Here is a 24,973-nt window from a genome sequence, read left to right on the forward strand (position 1 = left end):
AGAATGAGAGGCTGTGCCTGTTGAAGTAAGTGATTGATGTCCTGATTCTCACTGTAATGTGTTTTGTTTGGCTTTTGTTCCTCTCACCCCCTGTCATTATAGATAGAAGACATGAATGGCTGGTACCTGACTGACTTGCCAGGTCTCATCAGAGTTCCCCCCAAGCAAAAGAGATTTGATGGACACCAGCAGCTCAGCATCAGCAACATGGCTGCAAGAAAAGTTCTGCCTCAGACTTACTACTGGAGTGCACCAAGCTCTTATCTGGGCAACAAAGTAAGTGCAGATGGTACCTGCCTGAACACTCACTCGAGGGAAGCTTTGCAGGGGGATGGGACTGAGGGGAGATGATGTTGGGTAGCTGTTCAACCAGCAAAGCTGCAAGCAGAAAGGGGTTGGGTATATGGAGTGTGCTTGGGAGGTAGAAAGGTAAGCAGAGAAAATTTGACTCTCAGCCCTCCGTGGGCCTGTGGTGGCAGGTGTTAGAGAAGCCCTTACACAGCTCAGAGCCCTGGCTTTTCAGTGATTAGCTGCTGTGTGGGGTTCAGTGTGTCCTGTCCTCTTCCCACCTTGTCCTCAGCGTTGCAAAACAGTTCCCTTGCCTGCTTTTCAGAGATGGGAGCTGTGCATCAGGTGCTGTGGGGGTGTGATACAAAACTTGGCTGCTTGGTAGGAAGCTTGGTTGTGGGGAAGCTCTCTGCCCTAGAACTCAGAAAATGCTGTTGTGAGCTGTGTGCAGTTCTGATGCATGTATTTATCCAAGCATGTGCCCCTGTGTGCCCAGAGCTGCATATTTGTGCCCTGCAGGTTAAGAGCAAATATTTTCTGTCTAAAGTCTTGGATGCCTTAGTGGCTGTCAGGCTTCTCACCAGTAGACCTCCTGCATTCTTACATCATAGAATCATAGAATAGTTTGTGCTGGAAGGGACCTCCAAAGGTCATCCCCTTTGCAGTAGGCAGGGACATCCTCAACTAGATCAGGTTGCCCAGAGCCTTGTTGAGTCTCACCTTGAATATATCCAGGGAAGGGACCTCAACCACCTCCCTGGGTAACCTATTCCAGTGTTCCAACACCCTCATGGTGGAGAACCTGTTCCTAATATCCAATCTAAATCTGCTCTTCTCTAATTTCAAACCACTGCCCCTCATCTTGTCACTGCAGGCCATTGTAGAGTCCCTCTGGAGCCTTCCTGTAGGCCCTTCAGGTACTGGAAGGCTGCTCTAAGGTCTCCCTGGAGCCTTCTCTTCTCCAGGCTGAACAACCCCAACTCCCTCAGCCTGTCCCTGTAGGAGGACACTTTTTTTTCCCAGAAAATAGAGCTGAGGACTGAATGAATCATAAATGTATGTCCAGTTGTCAGCTTAACTTCTGTCAACTCTGTGATTGGTACTGAAAAGTTTTACAGTATTTGAAGGAATTCTTAGAATCATAGAATCACAGAATTGTCAGGGCTGGAAGGGACCTCAAGGATCATCCAGTTCCAACCCCTGCCATGACCAGGGACACCTCAAACTACAGCAGGTTGCTCACAGCCACATCCAGCCTGGCTGCAAAAACCTCCAGGGATGAGGCTTCCACCACCTCCCTGGGCAACCTGTTCCAGTCTCTCACCACCCTCATGGGGAAGAACTTCTTCCTAACATCCAATCTGAATCTACCCATTTCTAGTTTTGCTCCATCCCCCCCAGTCCTATCACTCCCTGACACCCTCAAAAGTCCCTCCCCAGCTTTCTTGGAGCCCCCTTCAGATACTGGAAGGCCACAAGAAGGTCTCCCCAGAGCCTTCTCTTCTCCAGACTGCGCAACCCCAACTCTCTCAGTCTGTCTCCAGAGCAGAGCAGCTCCAGCCCTCTGCTCATCCTCATGGCCCTTCTCTGGACACCTTCCAGCATCTCCAGATCCTTCCTGTGATAGGGGCTCCAGAACAGGATGCAGTGCTCCAGGTGGGGCCTCACCAGAGTGGAGTATTGTGTATATGTTTATATGATAGAATTTCCTCCTTGCTCTGGCCCAGGTGAAGCAGAGAAAGTAAAAAGGTTGGACCAGATGAAAGCAAGCTGAGCAGCCTTCCATTGACTGTGACCTCCCTGATGCTAAAGCTGATCAGAAATGTTAACACAAACACACTTGAGCACATTTTCCTCTGCAGTCTCCTCAGGCTATTCAACTTCTTATTTATTTATTTATTTATTTATTTATTTATTTATTTATTTATTTATTTATTTATTTTCTTCCTGTTGGCTGCAAATCAACATGACAGAAGGTAAGTGAGCATGTTGAAACTAGATAGCATCATTCCAAAGAGTTGGGCATTCTGTTCATGGCTATAAATTTTTAAAGAGAGCCCAGCTCCTTCAGCTGGGCAGGGGAGAGAGTTCTTTCTATAATCTTCTGTGTCTGATGAACTTACCCTGAGATATGAACTGATCCTTTCCCAGGCAGAATTTCATCCTGCTTCTATTTAGTGAGGAAAATAATGGTAAGGATGTCTGCAATTATTTGAATGTGGAAGGTTTGGGTTGGTTTGTTTTTTTTTCCAGCTAAATCTGAAGGTCCTTTGTGGTTACTGTCAGATAGCTCTGTATGAATGAAGCAATTTGCCTTAATAACTGAACCACATACATTTTTGATGCTACAATAATACTGAAAGCACTCACAAATCACCACCAGTACAGCTTAACTGTCATGTTGCATCACATAAATTATAGCCATAATGACATGCTCAGGCCATATGATTTATGCTAGGCAAAGGGAAATGGAAATAGAGTATTGAGAGGCCTTTATTTGTAAGCTCAGTAAAAGATTTCTCTAAATAGCTGAAAGTGAATAAACCCAAATAAGTGAAGCCAGATAAAAACATCTTTTCCTGAGAGAGAGTGATTGCTGGCTGTGTTACAGTACAATAATTGGTGCCTCAGAGCAGGCAAGCTGCTTGAGGAATTTGTATCTCAGGAAATCAAGATAACAGTATCTGGAGATGTGCACTTCTATTGTCATTGGTAAACATTGGATCACTGAAAACTGCCTGTTTTCCTCTTTAAATTATTGCTCTCAAATGCTATTCCCCCTGAATAAAAGTGAGTCACAAAAGGTAGCAAGCATCCTGCGTTTCCTAATTTCACAACAGTGGTCCAAAACCTTAGGCACCATAACTCTTGTAGTGTCTTGGCATCTTGTCCATCTGCCACCACAGTGCTGGCTGCCAGATGTCTGCTATCTGCTTGCTTTCCACCCATCTCCAGGTGCTTCATGGGGATACTCCTGCAGCCCTCAATGGTTTCTGTCTAAATCTGGGTGGTACTGGTCATTGGCTGTGTCTGTAAGGGGGCATTACAAATCACCATAGGAACATGGAGTGACTTGAGCTGGAAGGGAACTTAAAGATCATCCAATTCCAACCCTCCTGCCATGGGCAGGAACACCTCTCACTAGCCCAGGTTGCTCAAGGCCCTGTTCAACCTGGTCATAAACATTTCCAGGGAGGAGGCATCCACAGCCTCCCTGGGCAACCTGTTCCAGTCTCTCACCACCCTCCCACCCTCACTCTCAACAATTTCTTCCTCATCTCCAGTCTCCATCTCCCCTCTTCCAGCTCAAAGCCATTGTCCCTCATCCTGGCACTCCCAGCCCTTGCCAAAAGTCCCTCCCCAGCTCTCCTGGAGCCCCTTCAGGTACTGGAAGGTTGCTCTAAAGTCTCCCTGGAGCCTTCCCTTCTCCAGGCTGAACAGCCCCAACTCTCCCACCCAGTCCTCACAGGCGAGGTGTTGCAGCTCTGTGATCCACTCTGTGACCTCCTCTGGTCAGTCCAACAGTTCCATATCCTTTTTGTGTTGGGGCTCCAGAACTCGATGCAGTGCTCCAGGTGAGGTCTCAGCAGAGCAGAGCAGAGGGGCAGGATCCCCTCCCTTGGCCTGTTGGCCATGCTGCTGTTGATGCAGCCCAGAGCATGGTTGGCATTTTGGCCTGCCAAAAAGTGATAAGAGGCTATTGATGGTACAGGGTTCTTGCCTTTGTCAGCGTGGGACAAGAACATGAGCAAATGAGCATCACCATAGTCTTTTAGTTAACTAAATGTGTGTGCTGCTACCAAAACAGGAACTATGTAGCACAAATGCAGATAAATTATTTTTTCAGTGCCAGGTACCTCACCTATCTGATTATATTATAGTTCAGTGTGAACTGAGAACCTGAGCACTGTTCTTGATGCAAAATACTTTTGGGGAGATACCTGGAGGAATTTAATTTCTAGAAATAAAATATCTACTGGATAATTGGGGAGAAGAGAGTTTTAAATGGCTACCATTAAGGTTTTAGTGGACAACACAAAAAGTTTATCTTCTTGCCTGCCTACTTTATCAAAGTCCTACTAAACTAAGGACTTCAGCAGTCACACAGGATCACAGCTCACAGGATGTTAGGGGTTGGAAGGGACCTTTGGAGATCATTGAGTCCAATCCCCCTGCCAGAACAGGACCACAGAATCCAGCACAGGTCACACAGGAACACATCCAGACAGGGCTGGAAAGGCTCCAGAGGAGAAGACTCCACAACCTCTCTGGGCAGCCTGCTCCAGGGCTCTGGGACCCTCACAGGGAAGAAGTTCCTCCTCATGTTGAGGTGGAACCTCCTGTGCTGCAGTTTATATCCATTGCCTCTTGTCCTATCACAGAGTGCAAGTGAGCAGAGCCTGTCCCTGTCCCCTCCCTCTTGACCCCCAGCCCTCAGCTATTGATAGACATTGATCAGATCCCCTCCAAAATTTCTCCTCTCCAGACTGAACAGCCCCAGGGCTCTCAGCCTCTCCTCCCCAGGCAGTGCTGCAGTCCCTTCAGCATCCTTGTAGCCCTCCCTTGGACTCTCTCCAGCAGATCCCTGTCCCTCCTGAACTGGGGAGCCCAGAACTGGATGCAATATTCCAGGTGAAGTCTCACCAGGACAGAGCAGAGGGGGAGGAGAACCTGCTGGCCACACTCCTCCTAATGCACCCCAGGATCCCATTGGCCTTCTTGGCCACCATGACACATTGCTGGCTCATGGATAACTTGTTATCCACCAGGACTCCCAGGTGACTCCCAGGTCACAAGGATTTGTGGTGTGTTAGAGCTTCTATTTATGAAAAATTGTCTTATTCTATCAACTCTAATTTACATTGTTGGTATTTGAAGGCCCCACTTCTTTATTAGCAGTTCCTTAAAATGTTTTGACACTGGGTCTGGAAACTTGTGGCCATGACAAAGTATTTTATTAATTTGTTTGAATGTGTTGTGAGTTGCTTTCTGATAAGGAGTTGCAATTCTGATCAGATCACTGAAAGGAGAACATAAAAGTAATTAAAAGTTAGAGACCAGGCTCAGCAGGATGATGTAAAACTCTTGCTTAAGTTTTGTGGAAGGGTTAGGTGTCCACAATATGTCCAAGGTCTGACTTTGTGTCTATGTTCTGCCTCTTTTCTTTTGACATCTCAGCAAAAAACCAACTTGGTAACATGTGTGTTGAGTAGAGGCCACCTCTGATTTGCTCAAACATGACATGGAGCTAACTAAAGATGTGACCCCCTCTGTGACACTCACCTGAGGGACAGCTCAGACCACTTCAGCTTCCACAAGGAACCTCCATCTTTGGTTAGAGAGAATCCTTCTGACTGGTTTTCTCTCTGCTGCTGCAGAATTTATGATCCTTTCTCTGCTAAGGGCCAGCTTTAACCAGGAATCATAGCATCACAGAATGGTTGGGGTTGGAAGGGACTTCTGGAGGTCATTGAGTCCAGGTCCCCTGCCAGAGCAGGATCACCTAGGGCAGGTTACACAGGAACACATCCAGGCAGGTTTCAAATGTCTCCAGAGATGGAGACTCTACAACCTCTCTGAGCAGCCTGCTCCAGGGCTCCAGCACTCTTAAATTAAAGAAGTTCCTCCTCATTTGTTTTGGCTGTTCTTCTACAATTAGCTGTGTAGCCTACTTGGTAACTTACAGAAGTCAGTGACTCTTTGAGTCCAGAAAGGAAGACTCTGTAATAAGCCTGTGGTCAATAAGTCAATACCTACAAGACTTCCAAACCTATCAACCCTTTCAAAGGACTCCACTGTGGGAAGCTAAAGCTGGGGAAGGAGTGAGCAGTTTGCTTTGTGACATATTATCTATCTCAAACTGCCCACAATACCTCAGAGGATTAAATATTGAATTATAAAATAATCACGAGCAAGGTCCTTGTGGCTTTTAGGTTTTATTTCCTTCCATTTGTTTTCATTTCTTAGGCAATTCTGATGCAGAAGGCAGAATAATGCAAAGCAAATTGCAGTCTACAGCTCCCAGAGGGACAGGGAGGGAGTCAGAACCCAAACCATAAAGAAGTGTAAATAATGCAGTAATCAGCTGCAACACGACTGCCAGGATCAATTGTCCTGAATTATTAATGCCTCTAAAGCCAGAAAGCTTCATCCACTATTGTCATGGCTTCAGATCTCTCTTTTCTTGCTCATAAGACATGATGGAATTATACAGATACACAACTCCTTCTCTTGCTTGCCTCAGAGAGGAGAATAATCAAACTGAACACCTGGTGGTGCCTAGGGAGGAGATGCAAAGTAGATTGGTGCTGGAAGCTGCTTTTGCCTGCCAGCAGTTTGGTCTGACATTCACTGGCCCCCTGAAAGGCAGTGAGTGACCAGCCCTGAGTGATTCCAGCATTCAGCTCTCTTAAATGTAGCCATCAGGCTGATGTTTTGTGGAGCAGGCACCGCTGTGTCTGTGTTGCTTTTGCTGTCAGGGAGGTGAAGCAGTGACACTTAGGTGGACTGATGTCATCTCCCTTTGTAAGATTCTTCTCCCTTCAGCTGGTTGTACAGGCAGCTCAGGTCCACATGCAGAGGTTTGTTTCCCTGGTGCAGAGGTTTGTTTTCCTAGTACAGAGGTTTGTTTCCCTGGTGCAGATAGGTTGTTCAGGTCTAAGCAGACCATCAAATTGGACAACAAACTGTTGGAGCACGTCTAGAGGAGGCCATGAAGATCATCAGAGGGCTGCAGAACCCTCAGAGAGTTGGAGCTGTTCAGCCTGGAGAACAGAAGGCTCCAGGGAGACCTTAGAGCAACCTTCCAGTACCTGAAGGGGCTCCAGGAGAGCTGGGAAGGGACTTTGGACAAGGGCTGGGAGTGACAGGATGAGGGACAATGGCTTTGAGCTGGGAAAGGGGAGATTGAGACTGGAGATGAGGAAGAAATTCTTTCCAGTGAGGGTGGTGAGACACTGGCACAGGTTGCTCAGGGAGGCTGTGGATGTCCCCTCCCTGGAGGTGTTCAAGGCCAGGCTGGATGAGGCCTCGAGCAAGCTGGGCTGGTGGGAGGTGTCCCTGCCCATGGCAGGGGGTTGGAACTGGATGATCTTGAAGGTCCCTTCCAGCCCAACCATTCAGTGACATGTTGACAGTGCTTGAACTATCTGCTAACTGCCTGAGGGACCTTTCTGCTGTGATGGTGAAGTTCAGTACCTGATGATGAATTTTCTTTTTGTGCCTTCATAGAAATGAATTTGAGCCTCTGATTGGAATGTGTAACAAAGAGCACCTCCAAGCTTGTGGAAATAAATAGAGGGTGGAGAAAGGAATGTGATCAGAGAATTGTAGAATGTCTGAGGTTGGAAAAGACCTTTAAGATCACCAAGTCCAACTGTTAACCCAGCACTGCCAAGTCCAGCACTAAACCACATCACTAAGCAACATGTCTACACCTCCTTCAAATATCTCCAGGGATAGTGACTCAACCACTTGCTTCACCAGCCTGCTCTAATGTTTGACAACCCTTTGGTGAAGAAATTTTTCCTAATGTGTGATCTAAATCTCCCCTGGTACAAATTGAAACCATTTTCTTTTGTCCAGTCACTTCTTACTAGGGAGAAGAGAACAACCCCCACCTGGCTGCAACCTTTCTTCAGGAAGTTATAGAGGTATCAGGAAATTACAGAGGTCTCCCCTCAACCTCTTTCTCTCCAGACTAAACACCCCCAGTTCCCTCAGCTGCTCCTCCACAGCCCTGTTCTCCAGACTCTTCCCCAGCTTTGTTGCTCTTCTCTGAACCTGCTCCAACACCTCAATGCCCTTCTTGGAGTAAAGGACCCAGAACTGCATCCAGCACTCAAGGTGTGGCCTCCCCAGTGCCAAAAGTAGGGAGACAATCTTTTCCCTGCTCCTGCTGGCCACACCATTGCTGATCCAGGCCAGGATGCTGGTGACCTTCTTGGCCACCTGGGCACACCCTGGCTCATCTTCAGCTGGCTGTCAATCAGCACCTCCAGCTCTTTTCTGCTGGGCAGTTTCCAGCCACTCTGCTCCAAGCCTGGAGCAGTCATGGAGTTGTTATGTCCCAAGTGCAGGACCCAGCCCTTGGCCTTGTTAAACCTCATACAAATGATCTTTACCCATTGATCCAGCCTGCCCGGAGCCCTCTGTGGAGCCTTCCTGCCCCCAAGAAGTAATTTTCAAGTATAAGGCATAACATAGCAAACCCAATTTTTGACAGACATTTATTGATTGCTAATCTCTTGTAAGTCTGAGTGGATTGAAGGAGTTAAGTTCTCTAGACATTACCCATGGTTGTAAAAGAAACTAACAGGCAGCAGCAGCAGCACAGAGTGTGCAGGGAATCTCCACTCAGTGCTAAGAGCCCAGAAGTTATTCACAGTCACTGCAAATCCTCTGGTTTTGTACTGTCAGCAGCCAACACATGGCTGAAAAGTAAAATGATTCCTTTAAACCTAAGGAAAATACCTTTTGTAAAGACAACTGCTTCAATGTCTTTTGTCCTCTGGTTAAGAGCTGCTCTTTGCACTCTGTGCTGGGTTAGGAACTGGCTGGAGGGCAGGACCCAGAGAGTGGTGGTGAATGGTGCCACTGCCAGCTGGCAGCCAGGCACTAGTGGTGTCCCCCAGGGATCAGTGCTGGGCCCCATCCTGTTCAATATCTTTATTGATGATCTGGATGAGGGGATGGAGTCCATCATCAGTAAATTTGCAGATGACACCAAGCTGGGGGCAGGAGTTGATCTGTTGGAGGCTAGGAGAGCTCTGCAGAGGGACATTGCCAGGCTGGACAGATGGGCAGAGTCCAACAGGATGGCATTGAACAAGTCCAAGTGCCAGGTGCTGCACTTTGGCCACAACAACCCCATGCAGAGCTACAGGCTGGGGACAGAGTGGCTGGAGAGCAGCCAGGCAGAGAGGGACCTGGGGGTGCTGGGTGACAGCAGCTGAACAGGAGCCAGCAGTGTGCCCAGGTGGCCAAGAAGGCCAATGGCATCCTGGCCTGCATCAGGAATAGTGTGGCCAGCAGGAGCAGGGAGGTTATTGTACCCCTGTACACAGCACTGGTTAGGCCACACCTTGAGTACTGTGTCCAGGTCTGGGCTCCTCAATGTAAGAAAGATGTTGAGATGCTGGAAGGTGTCCAGAGGAGGGCAACAAGGCTGGGGAGGGGTCTGGAGCACAGCCCTGTGAGGAGAGGCTGAGGGAGCTGGGGGTGTTCAGCCTGGAGAAGAGGCTCAGGGGTGACCTCATTGCTGTCTACAACTACCTGAAGGGAGGTTGTAGCCAGGTGGGGGTTGGGCTCTTCTCCCAGGCAACCAGCACCAGAACAAGAGGACACAGTCTCAAGCTGTGCCAGGGGAAGTTCAGGCTGGAGGTGAGGAGAAAGTTCTTCCCAGAAAGAGTAATTGGCCATGGGATGTGCTGCCCAGGGAGGTGGTGGAGTCACCGTGCCTGGAGGTGTTCCAAAAAGCTTGGCTGTGGAACTGGCAGCCATGGATTAGTTGTCAGGAGGTGTTAGGGATTAGGTAATAGGTTGGACCTGGTGATCTCTGAGGTCTTTTCCAGCCTGGTTAATTCTATGATTCTGTGATTTAGGTTATTGATCACTTTTATTTTTTTAACAAATAAACCCTAAACCATTCTAAATATTGTAGTTTCACTTGAAATCACAATCTAGATTGACTTGAAATCAAGCCACTGAGGCAAGAGACCCAGTCAGCAGCATGAAGATGCCTTCAGTTTACACCAGATGTGCTCTTTGTATTCTTAGCACTTCTCTGTAGCTTCTGAAAATGGAGATAATAGGGCAAATTGAGGGAGTGAAAGCATGAGACAAACATAGCAGGGACACAAGTGAAGAGCAAAACATTTCCAGCTGACTGATCCTTCCTTTAAGCTGACTTTATTTGTCTCCCTTGCTTTGGTTCAGCTTCTTTGTCTTTGCTGAGCTGTTCTCTCAGCATGGCACCCCGAAATGAGGCAGGAGCAGGTCTCTGCATTCTCTCACAGTTGTGCCTAGAAATGTTTTCCTGGATTCCCAGTAAAAACTGCAAGAATACCAGCATGTCCTGCTGGAGGTTCATCTACCCATGACTATGAAGAACCACCAAGTCCTGAGTAAATTTTGAGCACTTTGCTCTTCATTAATGCTTGTAAAGATGTTTGTGCAGCCTGCTGGGATAGCTGAAGTGAAGCCATTTCTGTGATTGCAAAGCAAGCTAAGGATGCTCCAGAGCCTGTTGCAGCCTCTTTGTTGCAGCAATTTTAGACAGAGGGATTGAGGCACCCTCAGAAACTCAGCAGATGGCACCAAGCTGTGTGGGATGGCTGACACACTGGAGGGAAGGGATCCATCCAGAGGGGCTTGGGCAGGCTGCAGAGGTTGGCCCAAGCCAGACTCATAAAGTTCAAGAAGGCCAAGTGCAAGGTCCTGCAGCTGGGTCAGGGCAGTCCCAAGCACAAAGCCAGGCTGGGTAAGGAGTGGCTGAAGAACAGACCTAAGGAGAAGGCCTTGGGGGTGTCAGTTGGTGACAAACTCCCCAGGAGCCAGCAGTGGTCCCTGGCAGCCCAGCAGGCAGCTGTGTGCTGAGCTGCATCCAGAGCAGGGAGAGCAGCAGCACAGGGAGGGGATTCTGCCCCTCTGCTCTGCTCTGCTCACACCCCACCTGCAGCACTGCCTCCAGCTCTGGAGCCCTCAAGGACATGGACCTGTAGGAATGGGTCCAGAGGAGACCACGAAGATGATCAGAGTGCTGGAGAACCTCCCCTGTGGGGACAGGCTGAGAGAGTTGGGGCTGTTCAGTATGGAGAAGAGAATGCTCCAGGGAGACTTTAGAGCAACCTTCCAGTACCTGAATGGGAGAGCTGGGGAGGGACTTCTTACAAGGGCTGGGAGTGACAGGACAAGGGACAACGGCTTTGAGCTGGGAGAGGGGAGATTGAGACTGGAGATAAGGAAGAAATTCTTGAGAATGAGGGTGGTGAGACACTGGCACAGGTTGCCCAGGGAGGCTGTGGCTGCCTCCTCCCTGGAGGTGTTCAAGGCCAGGCTGGATGAGGCCTTGAGCAACCTGAGCTGGTGGGAGGTGTCCCTGCCCATGGCAGGGGGTTGGAACTGGATGATCTTTGAGGTGCCCTCTACCCAAACAGTTCTGTGATTCAAAGATCTGGGAAATGGGTTGAAACAGGGCTCATAATCCTTCTTGCTGTGTTCACTGGATGCAGTGGTTCTTGTATCCCATAATAGATTTAATTTCTTTGTGCTAAAATCACCTCATACAACCATAGAGAGAGGAGGAAATGTGTTACTGGTGAAATGATTTCCTAAATCTCCAGTGTGCTTTGGGTTACCTGCATAGCCAGGTCTGCCTTGCAGGCAAGGGTTTTAATCAATGGTGGCAGATGAAAAATGGATAAACAAGCAGGAAATGAAGGAGGTTCAGAGAACTCAGCAATGTGAACCCTGGAGAGAGAATACTGAAGGGTGTTACAAAACACTCTGCACTGGTGAGGCCACATCTGGAACATTGTGTGCAGTTCTGGGCCCCTCAGGTCGAGAAGGACTGCTTGAGAGAGTCCAGCACAGAGCCACGAGGGTGATGAAGGGAGTGGAACATCTTCTGTATGAGGAGAGACTGAGGGAGATGAGGCTCTTTAGCTTAGAGAAGAGGAGACTGGAGTCACCATCCCTGAAGGTATTAAAAAAAACAAGTAGATATGACAGCTCAGGACATGGTCTGCTGGTCATGGAGGTTTTGGCTAGGAGGTTGCACTTGATGACCTTAGAGGTCTTTTCCAAACTTAATGATTCTATGATCCTAAGATGTATTTAGCAGGCAAAGGCACACAAGAGGCACACCCCCCCCAGTGTGTCCTCCCTTGCATCAACTTCAGCTTGCCCTTGTAGCCTTCAGTCATCGCTGTTCAATGCAGCTGGCTTCAGTCTCCAGCTGAGGAAACATCCTCACTGTGCTTCTTTGCATGGTGGTTAGCCCTCAGTGCAGCTCCCAGATGTATTCATTCCTTCCAAGCAAGACCATTTTTAACTTCAGGACACGTTTTAGTGGGCATGGTGGTGTTGGGTAGAAGGTGATGATCTTAGATGATCTTAGAAGTCTTTTTGAACTTTAATGATTCTATGGTCCTTCAGAATTTTCATAGAATCACATAATCATGGAATTGTCAGGGTTGGAAAGGACAGCCTCCCTGGACAGCCTTTTCCAATGCCCCAGACTTGGGACAGAGTGGCAGGAAACTGCCCAGCAGGAAAGGACCTGTGGATGCTGCTTGACAGCCCACTGAAGGTGAGCCATGGTGTGCCCAGGTGGCCAAGGAGACCACCAGCACGTTGGCCTGGATGCAGTGGTGTGGCCAGCAGGAGTAGGGAAGTGATGGTGCCCCTGTACTGAGCATTGGTGAGGCCACACCTTGAACACTGGGTTCAGTTTTGGGCCCTTCACTCCAAGCAGGACACTGAGTTGCTGCAGCAGGTCCAGAGAAGGGCAAAAGAGCTGGGGAAGGGTCTGGAGAACAGATCTGGTGAGGAGCAGCTGAGGGAACTGGCAGTGTTTAGCCTGGAGAAGAGCAGGCTGAGGGGAGACCACATTGCTCTCTATAGGTCCCTGAAAGGAGGTTGCAGTGAGCTTGGGATCAATCTCTTCTGCCTAGGATCAGGTGATAGAAGGAGAGGAAATGGCCTGAAGTTGTGCCAGGGGAGGGTTAGCTTGGAGATTGGGAAAAATTTGTTTACTGCAAGAGTGGTCAGGGATTGGCAGAGGCCGCCCAGGGAGGTGGTGGAGTCTCCATCCCTGGAGGTGTTCCAGAAATGTGTGGCTATGGCAGTCTGGGATGTGGTTTAATGGCCTCGGTGGTGTTGGGTTGAAGGTTGGACTGGATGCTCTTGAGGGCTTTTCCAGCCAAAACAATTCTATGATTCTCAGATTGTTTTGCATAAAGGCATCATTCTAAATATTTTAATACCATCAGTAACTTACACTTGGATCTAACATCTGAACACATCCTTTAAATGCTGTAGGTCGTGTGTCTCACGTACACTATTTCCTCTGTCTCATCTCTCCTATCATTACCTGATGGTTAAAGACTTCTAAATGAACTCAGACTGCTTCATTAAATCTCTAGGAGACAAAGTGAGCTCCATTACATTCCTATTAAGTTCACATAGTGTAAGATGATCTTTAGCAGGACAGAATGAGGAGGGCAAGGATTTTATTTCCCAGGGAGAGACTTGAGCTAACTGCAACAAATTTCTTTAGAAAGCTAAACCTCAGTGGAAACCTGAAATATTCAGCAAGTTTCTAGAAGTGGAACAGGTTGCTCAGGGAGGTGGTGGAAGCCTCATCCCTGGAGGTTTTTGCAGCCAGGCTAGATGTGGCTGTGAGCAACCTGCTGTAGTGTGAGGTGTCCCTGCCCATGGCAGGGGAGTTGAACAAGGTGATTCTTGAGGTCCCTTCCAACCCTTACAATTCTGTGATTCTAAGATTCTAAGTAAAGGTACCCTAACTAGAGGGTGCATTTGCCATTGTCTTCCAGGACCCAAGGGGCAAAAGAGTTCAGCCCAGACCTTTGGCATATTGAAGGCACAGGGGTGTGTTAGAACCCCAGTCTGAAGTGGGATGAATTATTAACCAAGTGATTTGTTGGGTGACTGAGTGTTACCTGCACAGCACTGCTGTCTCCTTGAGGCACATCCCGAGCTGACTGAACAGAGCCAATTAGGCTGACTGTCTGCTCAATGAGTTGTGACCTATCAATGGGAAGAGCTTATTAGGATGATAAATGAACCCATCCCTCAAACTGGAGCCTGAGTACACAGTTCAGCAGTTTCCCTGAATCATAAGGCCATTACCTAGCAGCTTCAGATTGACAGGAGAGACAGCAGGAGGGCTGAGGGCATGCATGAGCAGACACAGATGATGGCTTTGCCCAAATGAATGTTCCTGCAGGTATTTGGGGGGAGGCTGTTGCATGAATTTTGGTGTTTGCTTTATTTTTAATGGGCCTGCCTACAATGTTCTATATTTTGCTGGAAGCACCTGACATTTCTCACAGTATGTCATCAGCACCCCTGTCTGCTGAGCTGCCTGGGTGAATTTCTGATTGGTAGCTGGCATGGCTTTTCAGTCTCACAGGCACTGGGTGTTATGATACAGCTGGAGAACAGGAGGCTCAGGGGAGACCTCATTGCTGTCTACAACTACCTGAAGGGAGGTTGTAGCCAGGTGGGGGTTGGGCTCTTCTCCCAGGCAACAGTGACAGAACAAGAGGACACAGTCTCAAGCTGTGCCAGGGGAAGTTTAGGCTCGAGGTGAGGAGAAAGTTCTTCCCAGAAAGAGTAATTGGCCATGGGATGTGCTGCCCAGGGAGGTGGTGGAGTCATTGTCCCTGGAGGTGTTCAGAAAAAGCTTGGCTGTGGCACTTGGAGCCAGGGTTTAGTTGTCAGGAGGTGTTAGGGATTAGGTAATAGGTTGGACTTGGTGATCTCTGAGATCTTTTCCAACCTGGTTGGTTCTGTGATTCTGTGACCTGCAGGAAGGCTGAGGAGGGAGTGTTCAGAAGGGTTTGGAGCAAGGGGCAATGATTTGAAACTGGAGCTGGGGAGATTTAGGTTGGACATAGGACAAAGTTTTCCACAGTGAGGGTGGAGAAAGACTGGAATAGGTTCCCAAGGATTGTGGTTGAGGCTCCATCCCTGAAGACATTCAAGGTCAGACTTGATGTGGCCCTGGGCAGTCTGCTCTAGTCGGAGATGTTCCTGCTCACTGCAGCTGGGTTGACAAGATGACCTTTGGGAGTCCCTTCCAACCTGATGCAATCTGTGAATGTGTGAATTGTTTCTTCTAATTAAAGGCTTTGCTTTGTTTGTTTGACCCTCTTAGCTTAGCATTTTATTTTCCAGAGGTAATTTCCTCAGAAAAATGAGCTAGATAAAAGAACTCTTAATGCTGCCAAGAATTATCATTATATCATGACAAGCTTTTGAAACCTTAAAGTATCAAATATTAGGAAACACTTAGACACTTCTGGGCCAGTTCCTTGCTTAGTTTAACTCTCAGGTGTTGGTTCTTCACCATAGTAAGAACTGATAGGACAAGGGAAGGTTTAGGTTGGATATTAGAAGAAACTTCTTCCCTGGAAAGGTTCCTAAAGACTGGCACAGGCTGCCCAAGGAGGTGGTTGAATCCTCACCCCTGGAGGGGCTCCAGAGAGGCAGAGATGTGGTGTAGGAGGACATGGGTTAGCAGCAGCCTAGGTAGAGTTAGACAGTGGCTGGACTTGATCTTAAGGATCTTTCGAACCAAAATGGTTCTGTGAACCTTTTGGAGACAAGGAAATTTTTCACAGTGAAGGCTTTGGTCATGACAAATGTTTTGTAAATTTCCCTGCATAAGAGATAATTCTATTCTATTCTATTCTATTCTATTCTATTCTATTCTATTCTATTCTATTCTATTCTATTCTATTCTATTCTATTCTATTCTATTCTATTCTATTCTATTCTGTTCTGTTCTGTTCTGTTCCGTTCCTCTGCCCTGCTGAGCCCTCATCTGGAGTACTCTATCTAGTTGTGGGCTACCCAGTTCAAGAAGGACAAGGACCTGCTGCAGGGAGTGCAGTGCAGATACCAAGAGGACTGAAACGTCTGCCCTAGGAGGAGAGGCTGAGAGCTGAGGCTGTTTAGCCTGGGGAAGAGCAGGCTGAGGGGGATCTCATTAATGCTGATCAACAGCTAAAGGAGGATGGAGCCAGGCTCTTCTCAGTGGTGTCCTGTGACAAGACAAGGGGCAGCAGACATAAAGTGGAACACAGGAGGTTCCACTTAAACACAGCGAATAACTGTGGCAGGCTGCCCAGAGAGGCTGTGGACTCTCATTCTGTGGAAACATAAACCTGCCTGCTTATGTTCCTCTGTGATTTACTCAGTGTGATCCTGCTCTAGTGGGGGGATTGGACTAGAGGATCTCCAGAGGTCCCTTCCAGCCATTCTTCCAACCTTCCATTCTGTGATTCTGTAATTCCTAACCCATATCTCAGTTATCCATAAGATAGTGATGGTTTGCTCTGAAAACGTGGCCTGGAGTGAGCTCTCACATGAATGAAAAGCTTGTGGCTGTGCTGCTGGCCAGTCAGCTCTTGATGTCCACAGCATACTCTGTACCAGGAGGTGTCCTGCAGTGTGCCCAGCTGTGCCATGCCTCTCTGCAGTGCACATTTGCTGTGCAGTCCAGAAGGCAAAACTTGCCCAGATCTCAGCTTGCTTCGCTGGCAGCATGTTTGCAGCAATATTAATGGTATAAATACAGTGAATAGTAAGCCACAGTTTCCCATCAATATTGTATCTCCCTGGCTCCAGAAAACCATAGCAGAGAATTTCATTTGCTTTGAAGTCTTTTTCTTTTTTTTGAAGCACAGATGATCAAAGTCTGTCATACTGCAGAGAGGAAGTTTTTCTTCTTGCATATTTCATATAAAATGCAACAATACAGAGCTGTACATACATGGAGGCAATTTAAATATTTGCCAAGTTAAAAAAAAAAAAAAGAAAAAAACCAACAGTGGCACAGATGGAAAAGTAAAAAAAAAAAAAAAAGTAAAATGAAAAATTAAACCAGAATAGAATCATAGAATTGTTTGGGTTGGAAAAGCCCTCTGATATCATCCAATCCAACCAGCAACCATGGCCACCAAGTCGTGGCCCCAAGTGCCATGGACACACATTTCTGGAACACCTCCAGTGATGGGGACTCCACCACCTCCCTGGGCAGCCTATTCCACTTCCTGACAACTCTTGCAGCAAACAAATTTTTCCTCATCTCCAACCTAACCTTCCCCTGGCACAATTTCAGGCCATTTCCTCTCATCCTATCAGCATTCTGTTGTCATTAGCTATGGACTAAACCTAAATTTTGGCTGGTGAGCTGATCGGGATCGACACCGGGTCCGCTGTGCCTGCTTTGGGTTCTCTCTCTTTTCGTTTCTTTTCGGGGTTTGCGGGGCAGAAGGACCCTGGCAGAGAGCGACAACCAGCGGTCGTCCTCTCGCGCGCCTGCTCGGGATTGTGACGTCAGCCGCGGGAATGTTTAAAACCCGGCGGGGCTGAGCGCGTGACGCCATTTTGGCTGGTGAGCTATAGGCTTCTTGCCTGCTTGCATGTGCCAGGGCAGCTGACAGGGTACAGGGGAAAAAAACCCAAACAAACAAACAAAAAAACCCAAACATCCTCAATAAAATCTCCGATCTCAAGATCTCTTGTCTGCAGGTACCTACCATGGTAACAACTCGGACAAAGGGTGTTAAACATGCAGTAGGTTCTCAGACTGAGTCTCTCTGCAAGCATGCTGGTGTTCAGGCTTCTGGCTGCAGTGAGTGTTCGAGCCTGGCACTTGGTGTGGAGGGTGAAGGAGACACCTGTGTCAGGTGTGACCAGTGAATTGTCTCTTAAATTTGGTAGCTGAGCTGAAGGATGAAGTGGCTGAGCTGAAAGCAGAAGTAGCAAGGCTCAGGACCATACGAGAATGTGAAAGGGAGTTGGATATGTGGGAACAGGCTTTGAAACCCTCTCCAGTTGAGGGGAGCAGTGGAGGGTGGATACGGGTCCCTGTCAGGGGAAGCAAAGGGAATGCACCCCGACCCTCTTCCCCTCCCCCGCTGCCCTTGAGCAATAACTGTGAGACTCTGCAGGCTGAGGGCAATGTGGATGAGAGTATTGTAGAGGAACCGATCAAGGAGATACCAAAGATGAAGCAGCCCCCCGAAACCTTAAGGACCAGTGCTACAAAGAAAAAGAGAAAGGCTATAGTTATTGGAGACTCTCTCTTGAGGGGAACAGAGGGACTCATATGTCGTCCCGACCCATCCCATAGGGAGGTGTGCTGCCTACCTGGGGCCCGGGTGAGGGACATCACCCAGAGGTTACCTAAACTAATCCAGCCCTCTGACTATTACCCATTGCTGGTAATTCAGGCTGGAAGTGAAGAAATTGAAAAGAGCAGCACCAGGAAGATTAAAAAGGAAATTAAGGCCCTTGGGAAATCAATTGACGGGGCAGGAGCTCAAGTGGTGTTCTGCTCAGTTCCCTCAGCAGCTGTGGTGTACACTGAGAGGAACAGGAAAACCCACACCATCAACAGTTGGCTTAGGAGATGGTGCCAGCAGCGGAATGTTGGCTTCTTTGATCACGGGGCAACTCTTACTGCCCCCGACCTGCTGGACCAAGTTGGGTTGAATTTATCTAGAAAGGGTAAGAGGGTGCTGGCACTGGGCTTGGCAGGACTCGTTGTGAGGGCTTTAAACTAGGTCTGAAGGGGGTGGGTGTGGAAACCAGTCTCCCTGGAGAGGAGGGAGGACCACACAAACTGGTGAAATCAGCAGCCCAGCTGAAGTGCATGTACACCAATGCACGCAGTATGGGCAACAAACAAGAGGAACTGGAACTCTTGGTTCACCAGGAGAACTATGATGTAGTTGCCATCACAGAAACATGGTGGGACGATTCTCACAATTGGAGTACCGCACTGGGGGTTATAAGCTCTTTAGGAGAGACAGGCAAGGGAGAAGAGGAGGAGGGGTGGGCCTGTATATTAGGGAATCTTTTGATGCCTCAGAACTCGAGGTTGCAGATGAAAGGATTGAATGCTTATGGGTTAAAATCAGAGGGAGGCCACACAAAACTGACGTCCTGGTTGGAGTCTGTTATAGACCACCCAACCAGGATGAGGAGGCCGATGAGATATTCTATAAGCAGATGGAAGCTGTCTCAAGATCATCAGACCTTGTCCTTGTGGGGGACTTTAACCTACCAGACATCTGCTGGGAACTTAATTCAGCAGAGAGGAGACAGTCCAGAAGGTTCCTAGAGTGCATGGATGACAACTTCCTGATGCAGCTCTTAGGTGAACCTACCAGGGGCAAGGCTCTGCTTGATCTGCTGTTCTCAAATAGAGAAGGGCTGGTGGGAGATGTGATGGTCGGAGGCTGTCTAGGGTGCAGTGACCATGAGATAGTGGAGTTTTCAATATGCAGGGAAATAGGGAGGAGCAGTAACAGAACCCTCACTTTGGACTTCCGGAGGGCAAACTTCAGGTTGTTCAGGCAACTTATTCAGAAAGTTCCCTGGGTAACAGCCCTTAAGAAGAAAGGGGTCCAGGATGGTTGGACCTACTTCAAACAGGAGCTCCTAAAGGCACAGGAACTGGCAGTTCCCACATGCCGTAAGACGAGCCGGCGGGGAAGACGACCGGCCTGGATGAGCAAGGAGCTCCTGAAGGATTTAAGGGAAAAAAAGAGGGTTTATCGCCTTTGGAAAGGGGGGGAGGCAACTAGTGATATGTTTAAGGATGTTGTTAGATCATGTAGGAGAAAAATTAGAGAGGCAAAAGCACAGTTAGAAATTAAACTGGCCGCTTCTGTGAAGGACAACAAAAAGCATTTTTATAAATATATTAATGCTAAAAAGAGGGGCAAGAGGAGCCTCCACTCTTTATTGGACGTGGAGGGTAACATTGTAACTAAGGATGAGGAGAAGGCTGAGATTCTAAATACCTTCTTTGCCTCCATTTTCAACAGTAAGGCAGGAGGACTTCAGGATAACTGGCCTCCTGAGCTGGTTGATGGGGTCAAGGAGCAGTGTTGTACTCCTGAAATCCATGTGGAATTAGTTCGAGACTTGTTGAGTCACTTGGATATTCACAAGTCCATGGGACCTGATGGGATTCATCCTAGGGTGCTGAAAGAGCTGGCAGATGAGCTGGCCAAGCCTCTCTCCATCATTTTCCACCAGTCCTGGCTCACTGGAGAGGTCCCAGAAGACTGGAAACTGGCCAATGCGACGCCCATCCACAAGAAGGGAAGGACGGAAGAACCTGGGAACTACAGGCCTGTCAGCCTGACCTCAGTGCCAGGGAAAATCATGGAGCAGATTGTCTTGGGGGCAATCACTGCGCACCTGAAGGATGGCCAAGGAATCAGGCCCAGCCAACATGGATTTAGGAAGGGCAGGTCCTGCCTCACCAACCTGATCTCCTTCTATGATCAGGTGACCCGCCTGGTGGACGTAGGAAAGGCTGTGGATGTAGTCTACCTGGACTTCAGCAAGGCCTTTGACACTGTCCCCCACAGCAAACTCTTGGCCAAGCTGTCAGCTTGTGGCTTGGACAGCAGCACTCCGTGCTGGGTTAGGAACTGGCTGGAGGGCTGAGCCCAGAGAGTGGTGGTGAATGGTGCCACATCCAGCTGGCAGCCTGTCACTAGTGGTGTCCCCCAGGGATCAGTGCTGGGCCCCATCCTGTTCAATATCTTTATTGATGATCTGGATGAGGGGATTGAGTCCATCATCAGTAAATTTGCAGATGACACCAAGCTGGGAGCAGGAGTTGATCTGTTAGAAGGTAGAAGGGCTCTGCAGAGGGACCTTGCCAGGCTGGACAGATGGGCAGAGTCCAACAGGATGGCAATCAACAAGTCCAAGTGCCAGGTGCTGCACTTTGGCCACAACAACCCCATGCAGAGCTACAGGCTGGGGTCAGAGTGGCTGAGAGCAGCCAGGTGGAAAGGGACCTGGGGGTACTGGTTGACAGCAGCTGAACATGAGCCAGCAGTGTGCCCAGGTGGCCAAGAGAGCCAATGGCATCCTGGCCTCCATCAGGAATAGTTTGGCCAGCAGGAGCAGGGAGGTCATTGTACCCCTGTACACAGCACTGGTTAGGCCACACCTTGAGTACTGTGTCCAGTTCTGGGCCCCTCAGTTTAGGAAAGATGTTGAATTGCTGGAGCATGTCCAGAGAAGGGCAGCGAGGCTGGTGAGAGGCCTTGAGCACAAGCCCTATGAGGAGAGGCTGAGGGAGCTGGGACTGTTTAGCCTGGAGAAGAGGAGGCTCAGGGGAGACCTCATTGCTGTCTACAGCTACCTGAGGAGAGGTTGTAGCCAGGAGGGGTTTGGTCTCTTCTCCCAGGCAACCAGCACCAGAACAAGAGGACACAGTCTCAAGCTGCACCAGGGGAGGTTTAGGCTGGAGGTGAGGAGAAAGTTCACAGAGAGAGTGGTTGGCCATTGGAATGGGCTGCCCAGGGAGGAGGTGGAGTCACCATCCCTGGAGGTGTTCAAGAGGGGATTGGACGTGGCACTTGGTGCCATGGTTTAGATAGGCATGAGGTGTAGGGTGACAGGTTGGACTCGATGATCCTTGAGGTCTCTTCCAACTTCTTGATTCTATTCTATTCTATTCTATTCTATTCTATTCTATTCTATTCTATTCTATTCTATTCTATTCTATTCTATTCTATTCTATTCTATTCTATTCTATTCATCCTATCAGCATTCTGTTGTCATTAGCTATGGAATAAACCTAGGCAGGCTAAACTAACAACACGGACTGAAACTGTGGGGTTTAACTGTCCAAGCAGACTTGGAACAACAGATGCCTTTAAAGCTAATCAAACAAATAGATGCACTGTTTGGTCAGCTGTGGTTTATTACTTAAATATGTGAGTTAATTCTGGTTAGCTTGCCCTGATTGAAAAGTCCTTATGAGAAAGAACTTTCTACAGCTCCATTCATAGAACCATTGGACTGTTAAGGTTGGAAGAGACCTTTGAGTCCACCAAATCCAACCTCTCACCCAGAGCTCACAGCCCCACCCCTGCTGCTGAGCCACTGCCACTGCCCCACGTCCCTCAGCACCACATCCATGCAGCTCTGAAACCCCTCCAGGGATGGGGACTGCAGCACCTCCCTGGGCTGCCTGTACCAGTGCCTGAGAACCCTTGCTAGAAAGAGATTGTTCCTAATCTCCAACCTGAACCTCACCTGGCACAGCTTGAGGCTGTTTCCTCTTGTCCTGTCACTTGCTGTATGTGAGAAGAGACCAAGCCCCACCTGGCTCCAGCCTCTTTTCTTCCAAAGAGCCCAGTGATTGTTCCACAGGAAATCTTAGTTCAATGGATATGTAGCTTTTCACTATGTATTTTTCATGTTTCATTTTTTATGTTCACCTAAAGTGGACCTTTTGATGTCCATTTCTGAAAAAAGATATGCAGAATGTGTTGCTTTGTTCTTTCACAAAGCCAAAGACTCTCCTTCTTCAAAACTGCATCAGTCTGGGGCAGTTTGAGTAGATCCAGGAGGTTCTGAGTTGGCAATGAGCAATTATTTACTTAGTAACATCATGAAATTCTTGTTGTGTTTAGAGAGGGGACATTAGTCTAAATGGATTTTGATCTGACCTACTAAAGTCCTTCTGACATTTTTACAGCACAAATTTAGTTTCATATTCAAATGCCAAAAACCTTCAGAGACCTGCAAAGCAATCTATTGGATTCTTGGGTTAGGTACCTGGTATCTGGAGGTGCTGGAAGGTGTCCAGAGAAGGGCCACCAGGATGAGCAGAGGGCTGGAGCTGCTCTGCTATGGAGACAGACTGAGAGAGTTGGGGTTGTGCAGGCTGGAGAGGAGAAGGCTCTGAGGAGACCTTCTTGTGGCCTTCCAGGATCTGAAGGGGGCTCCAAGAAAGCTGGGGAGGGACTTTTGAGGGTGTCAGGTAGTGATAGGACTGGGGGGAATGGAACAAAACTAGAAATGGAAATTCAGATTGGATGTTAGGAATAAATTCTTTACCCTGAAGGTGGTGAGAGACTGGCACAGGTCGCCCAGGGAGGTGGTGGAAGCCTCATTCCTGGAGGTTTTTGCAGCCAGGCTGGATGTGGGTGTGAGCAACCTGCTCGTGGCATGGGGGTTGGAACTGGATGATCCTTGAGGTCCCTTCCAGCCCTGACAATTCTGTGATTTTATGATGCTCAGAGGTATAGAGAAGTAACAGAGCAGAAATAAATGAAAAAGGTGATGAAGGGACTGGAGCATCTCTTTTTAGGAGGAATGGCTGAGAGCCCAGGGGCTGTTCAGCCCTGAGCCTGGAGAAGAGCAGCCTGAGAGGGGACCCTGTCTACAAATATCTGAAGGGTGGCTGTCAGGAAGATGGAGCCAGGCTCTTTTCAGTGATACCCAGTGATAGGACAAGGGGCAATGGACATAAACCAAATCACAGGGAAGTCCACCTCAACATGAGGAGAAACTTCTTTGGTGTGAGGGTGCTGGAGCCCTGGAGCAGGCTGCCCAGAGAGGTTGTGGAGTCTTCCTTCTGTGGAGATCAAAACCCACCTGGACACATTCCTGTGTGACCTACCCTGGGTGATACCTGTTGGATACTGATCCAGTGCAGAGTGTTAGCTATGCCTCATAGCAACATAATTAATGACCCATTGGTCAGTCTCTTGGTAGCTTCCCATTCAAGGTCCAGCTCCTCTTCAAATCACTGTCCATGCTTGTGGGGGTTGGGGTTTGTTTTGGGCAGGGGGCTTCCAGCTCAGAGGTGTGGATTGTAGCATTGCAATGAGGCTCAGTTTAATGCAGGGCACTGCTTTCCAGCCCAAAGCTGATGAACCCTCTAGTAGCACTCTTTCCATCCTTGTCAAGGATGTTTCAGCTCTCAAGCATATCCCCATCAGAAGAGCCTCTCTTCATTGTTCCATTCATCTGAAAGAAGAGTTTAACCCTGACTATGCAGACTCTCTACTAACCATTTCCCCAAGGCCCTCAGAGTACCCTTGGGCTCACTGGGATGGAGCACAGATGCTGGTAGAGAGAACTGTGGTGGAGCAGCAGTGCCCCAGCTACTGCCCAGTGGTGTCACAGAGGGGATTCTGCCTTTCTGGTGATGCCACAATGGGGAAGGAAGGCAGTGGGGCTCTTCATGCCAGGCTGTAAAAGGGTGGCAGGGCCCAGTGGCAGCAGATTGCTCCTGTCCAGGACCATGGCGGTGCTCCTGTCCAGCACCAGGGAACTACTAATGCCTGGGACAATGGAAGTACTCCTCTCTGGGACCAGGGAGCTGCTCTTCTCTGTGACCATTTTGCTGTTCCTGGTGGGGATCAGGGAGCTGTTCATGTCTGGGACCAGGGAGCTGCTCCTGTCCGGGACCAGGGTGCTGCTCCTGTCCGGGACCAGGGTGCTGCTCCTGGCTGGGATCAGGGAGCTGCTCCTGTCCGGGACCAGGGTGCTGCTCCTGGCTGGGATCAGGGAGCTGCTCCTGTCCAGGACTCAGAGAGCTGCTCCTCTCTAGGAGCACGTTGCTGCTCCTGCCTGGGACTAGGGAGCTGCTTGCAGACAGCCTCATTCTCCTCTGGACAGCAGGGAAGCAAATGAAGGACAGTTTTGCTGGAGAAGTATCAACCATGCAGAACTTTTTGCATTTTGAAATAAACAAGGCCAAAATCCTGCCCTTAGATCCCTCTGTGTGTTGGGTGTTGTGTCATAGGATCATAGGATCATAGGGGTTGGAAGGGACCTTCAAAGGTCATCGATAGCCCTTTGGTCTGGATGTATATGACAGGAGATGCTCTGTCCAGTGCCTCTGTGTCAGGGATTCTGCAGTGGCTCTGAGCAAGAGCTTTCAGCTGCACTCCTCAGAGAAACAGCAACACAAAGTGCAGTGGTGAGGACAGCCCAGCACTGGTGAGGACAGCCCAGCACTAGTGAGGCTGCACCTCAAACAGAGTTATTTTTTTCACCCAGCTAAATGAGAATCTGCAGGATTTAATTAGAGGTCAAAGGTTTCATTGCAGCAGTGTGCCCAGGTGGCCAAGAATGCCAACAGCGTCCTGGCCTGGAT

General features: G+C 48.8%; 1 protein-coding gene across 1 annotated transcript in view; it reads left to right on the forward strand.

The window, feature by feature from the left end:
* The window catches only part of LAMA2 (laminin subunit alpha 2), a 500,110-nt gene that overhangs the window by 209,696 nt on the left and 265,441 nt on the right, over window positions 1-24,973 (forward strand). Inside the window, exon 12 of the mRNA XM_054393014.1 lies at window positions 103-276. Within this exon, the coding sequence (XP_054248989.1) occupies window positions 103-276 (174 nt within the window). The remainder of the gene's footprint in view (window positions 1-102; window positions 277-24,973) is intronic.

This window comes from Indicator indicator, chromosome 27, assembly GCF_027791375.1.
Source record: "Indicator indicator isolate 239-I01 chromosome 27, UM_Iind_1.1, whole genome shotgun sequence".
NCBI lineage: Eukaryota > Metazoa > Chordata > Aves > Piciformes > Indicatoridae > Indicator > Indicator indicator.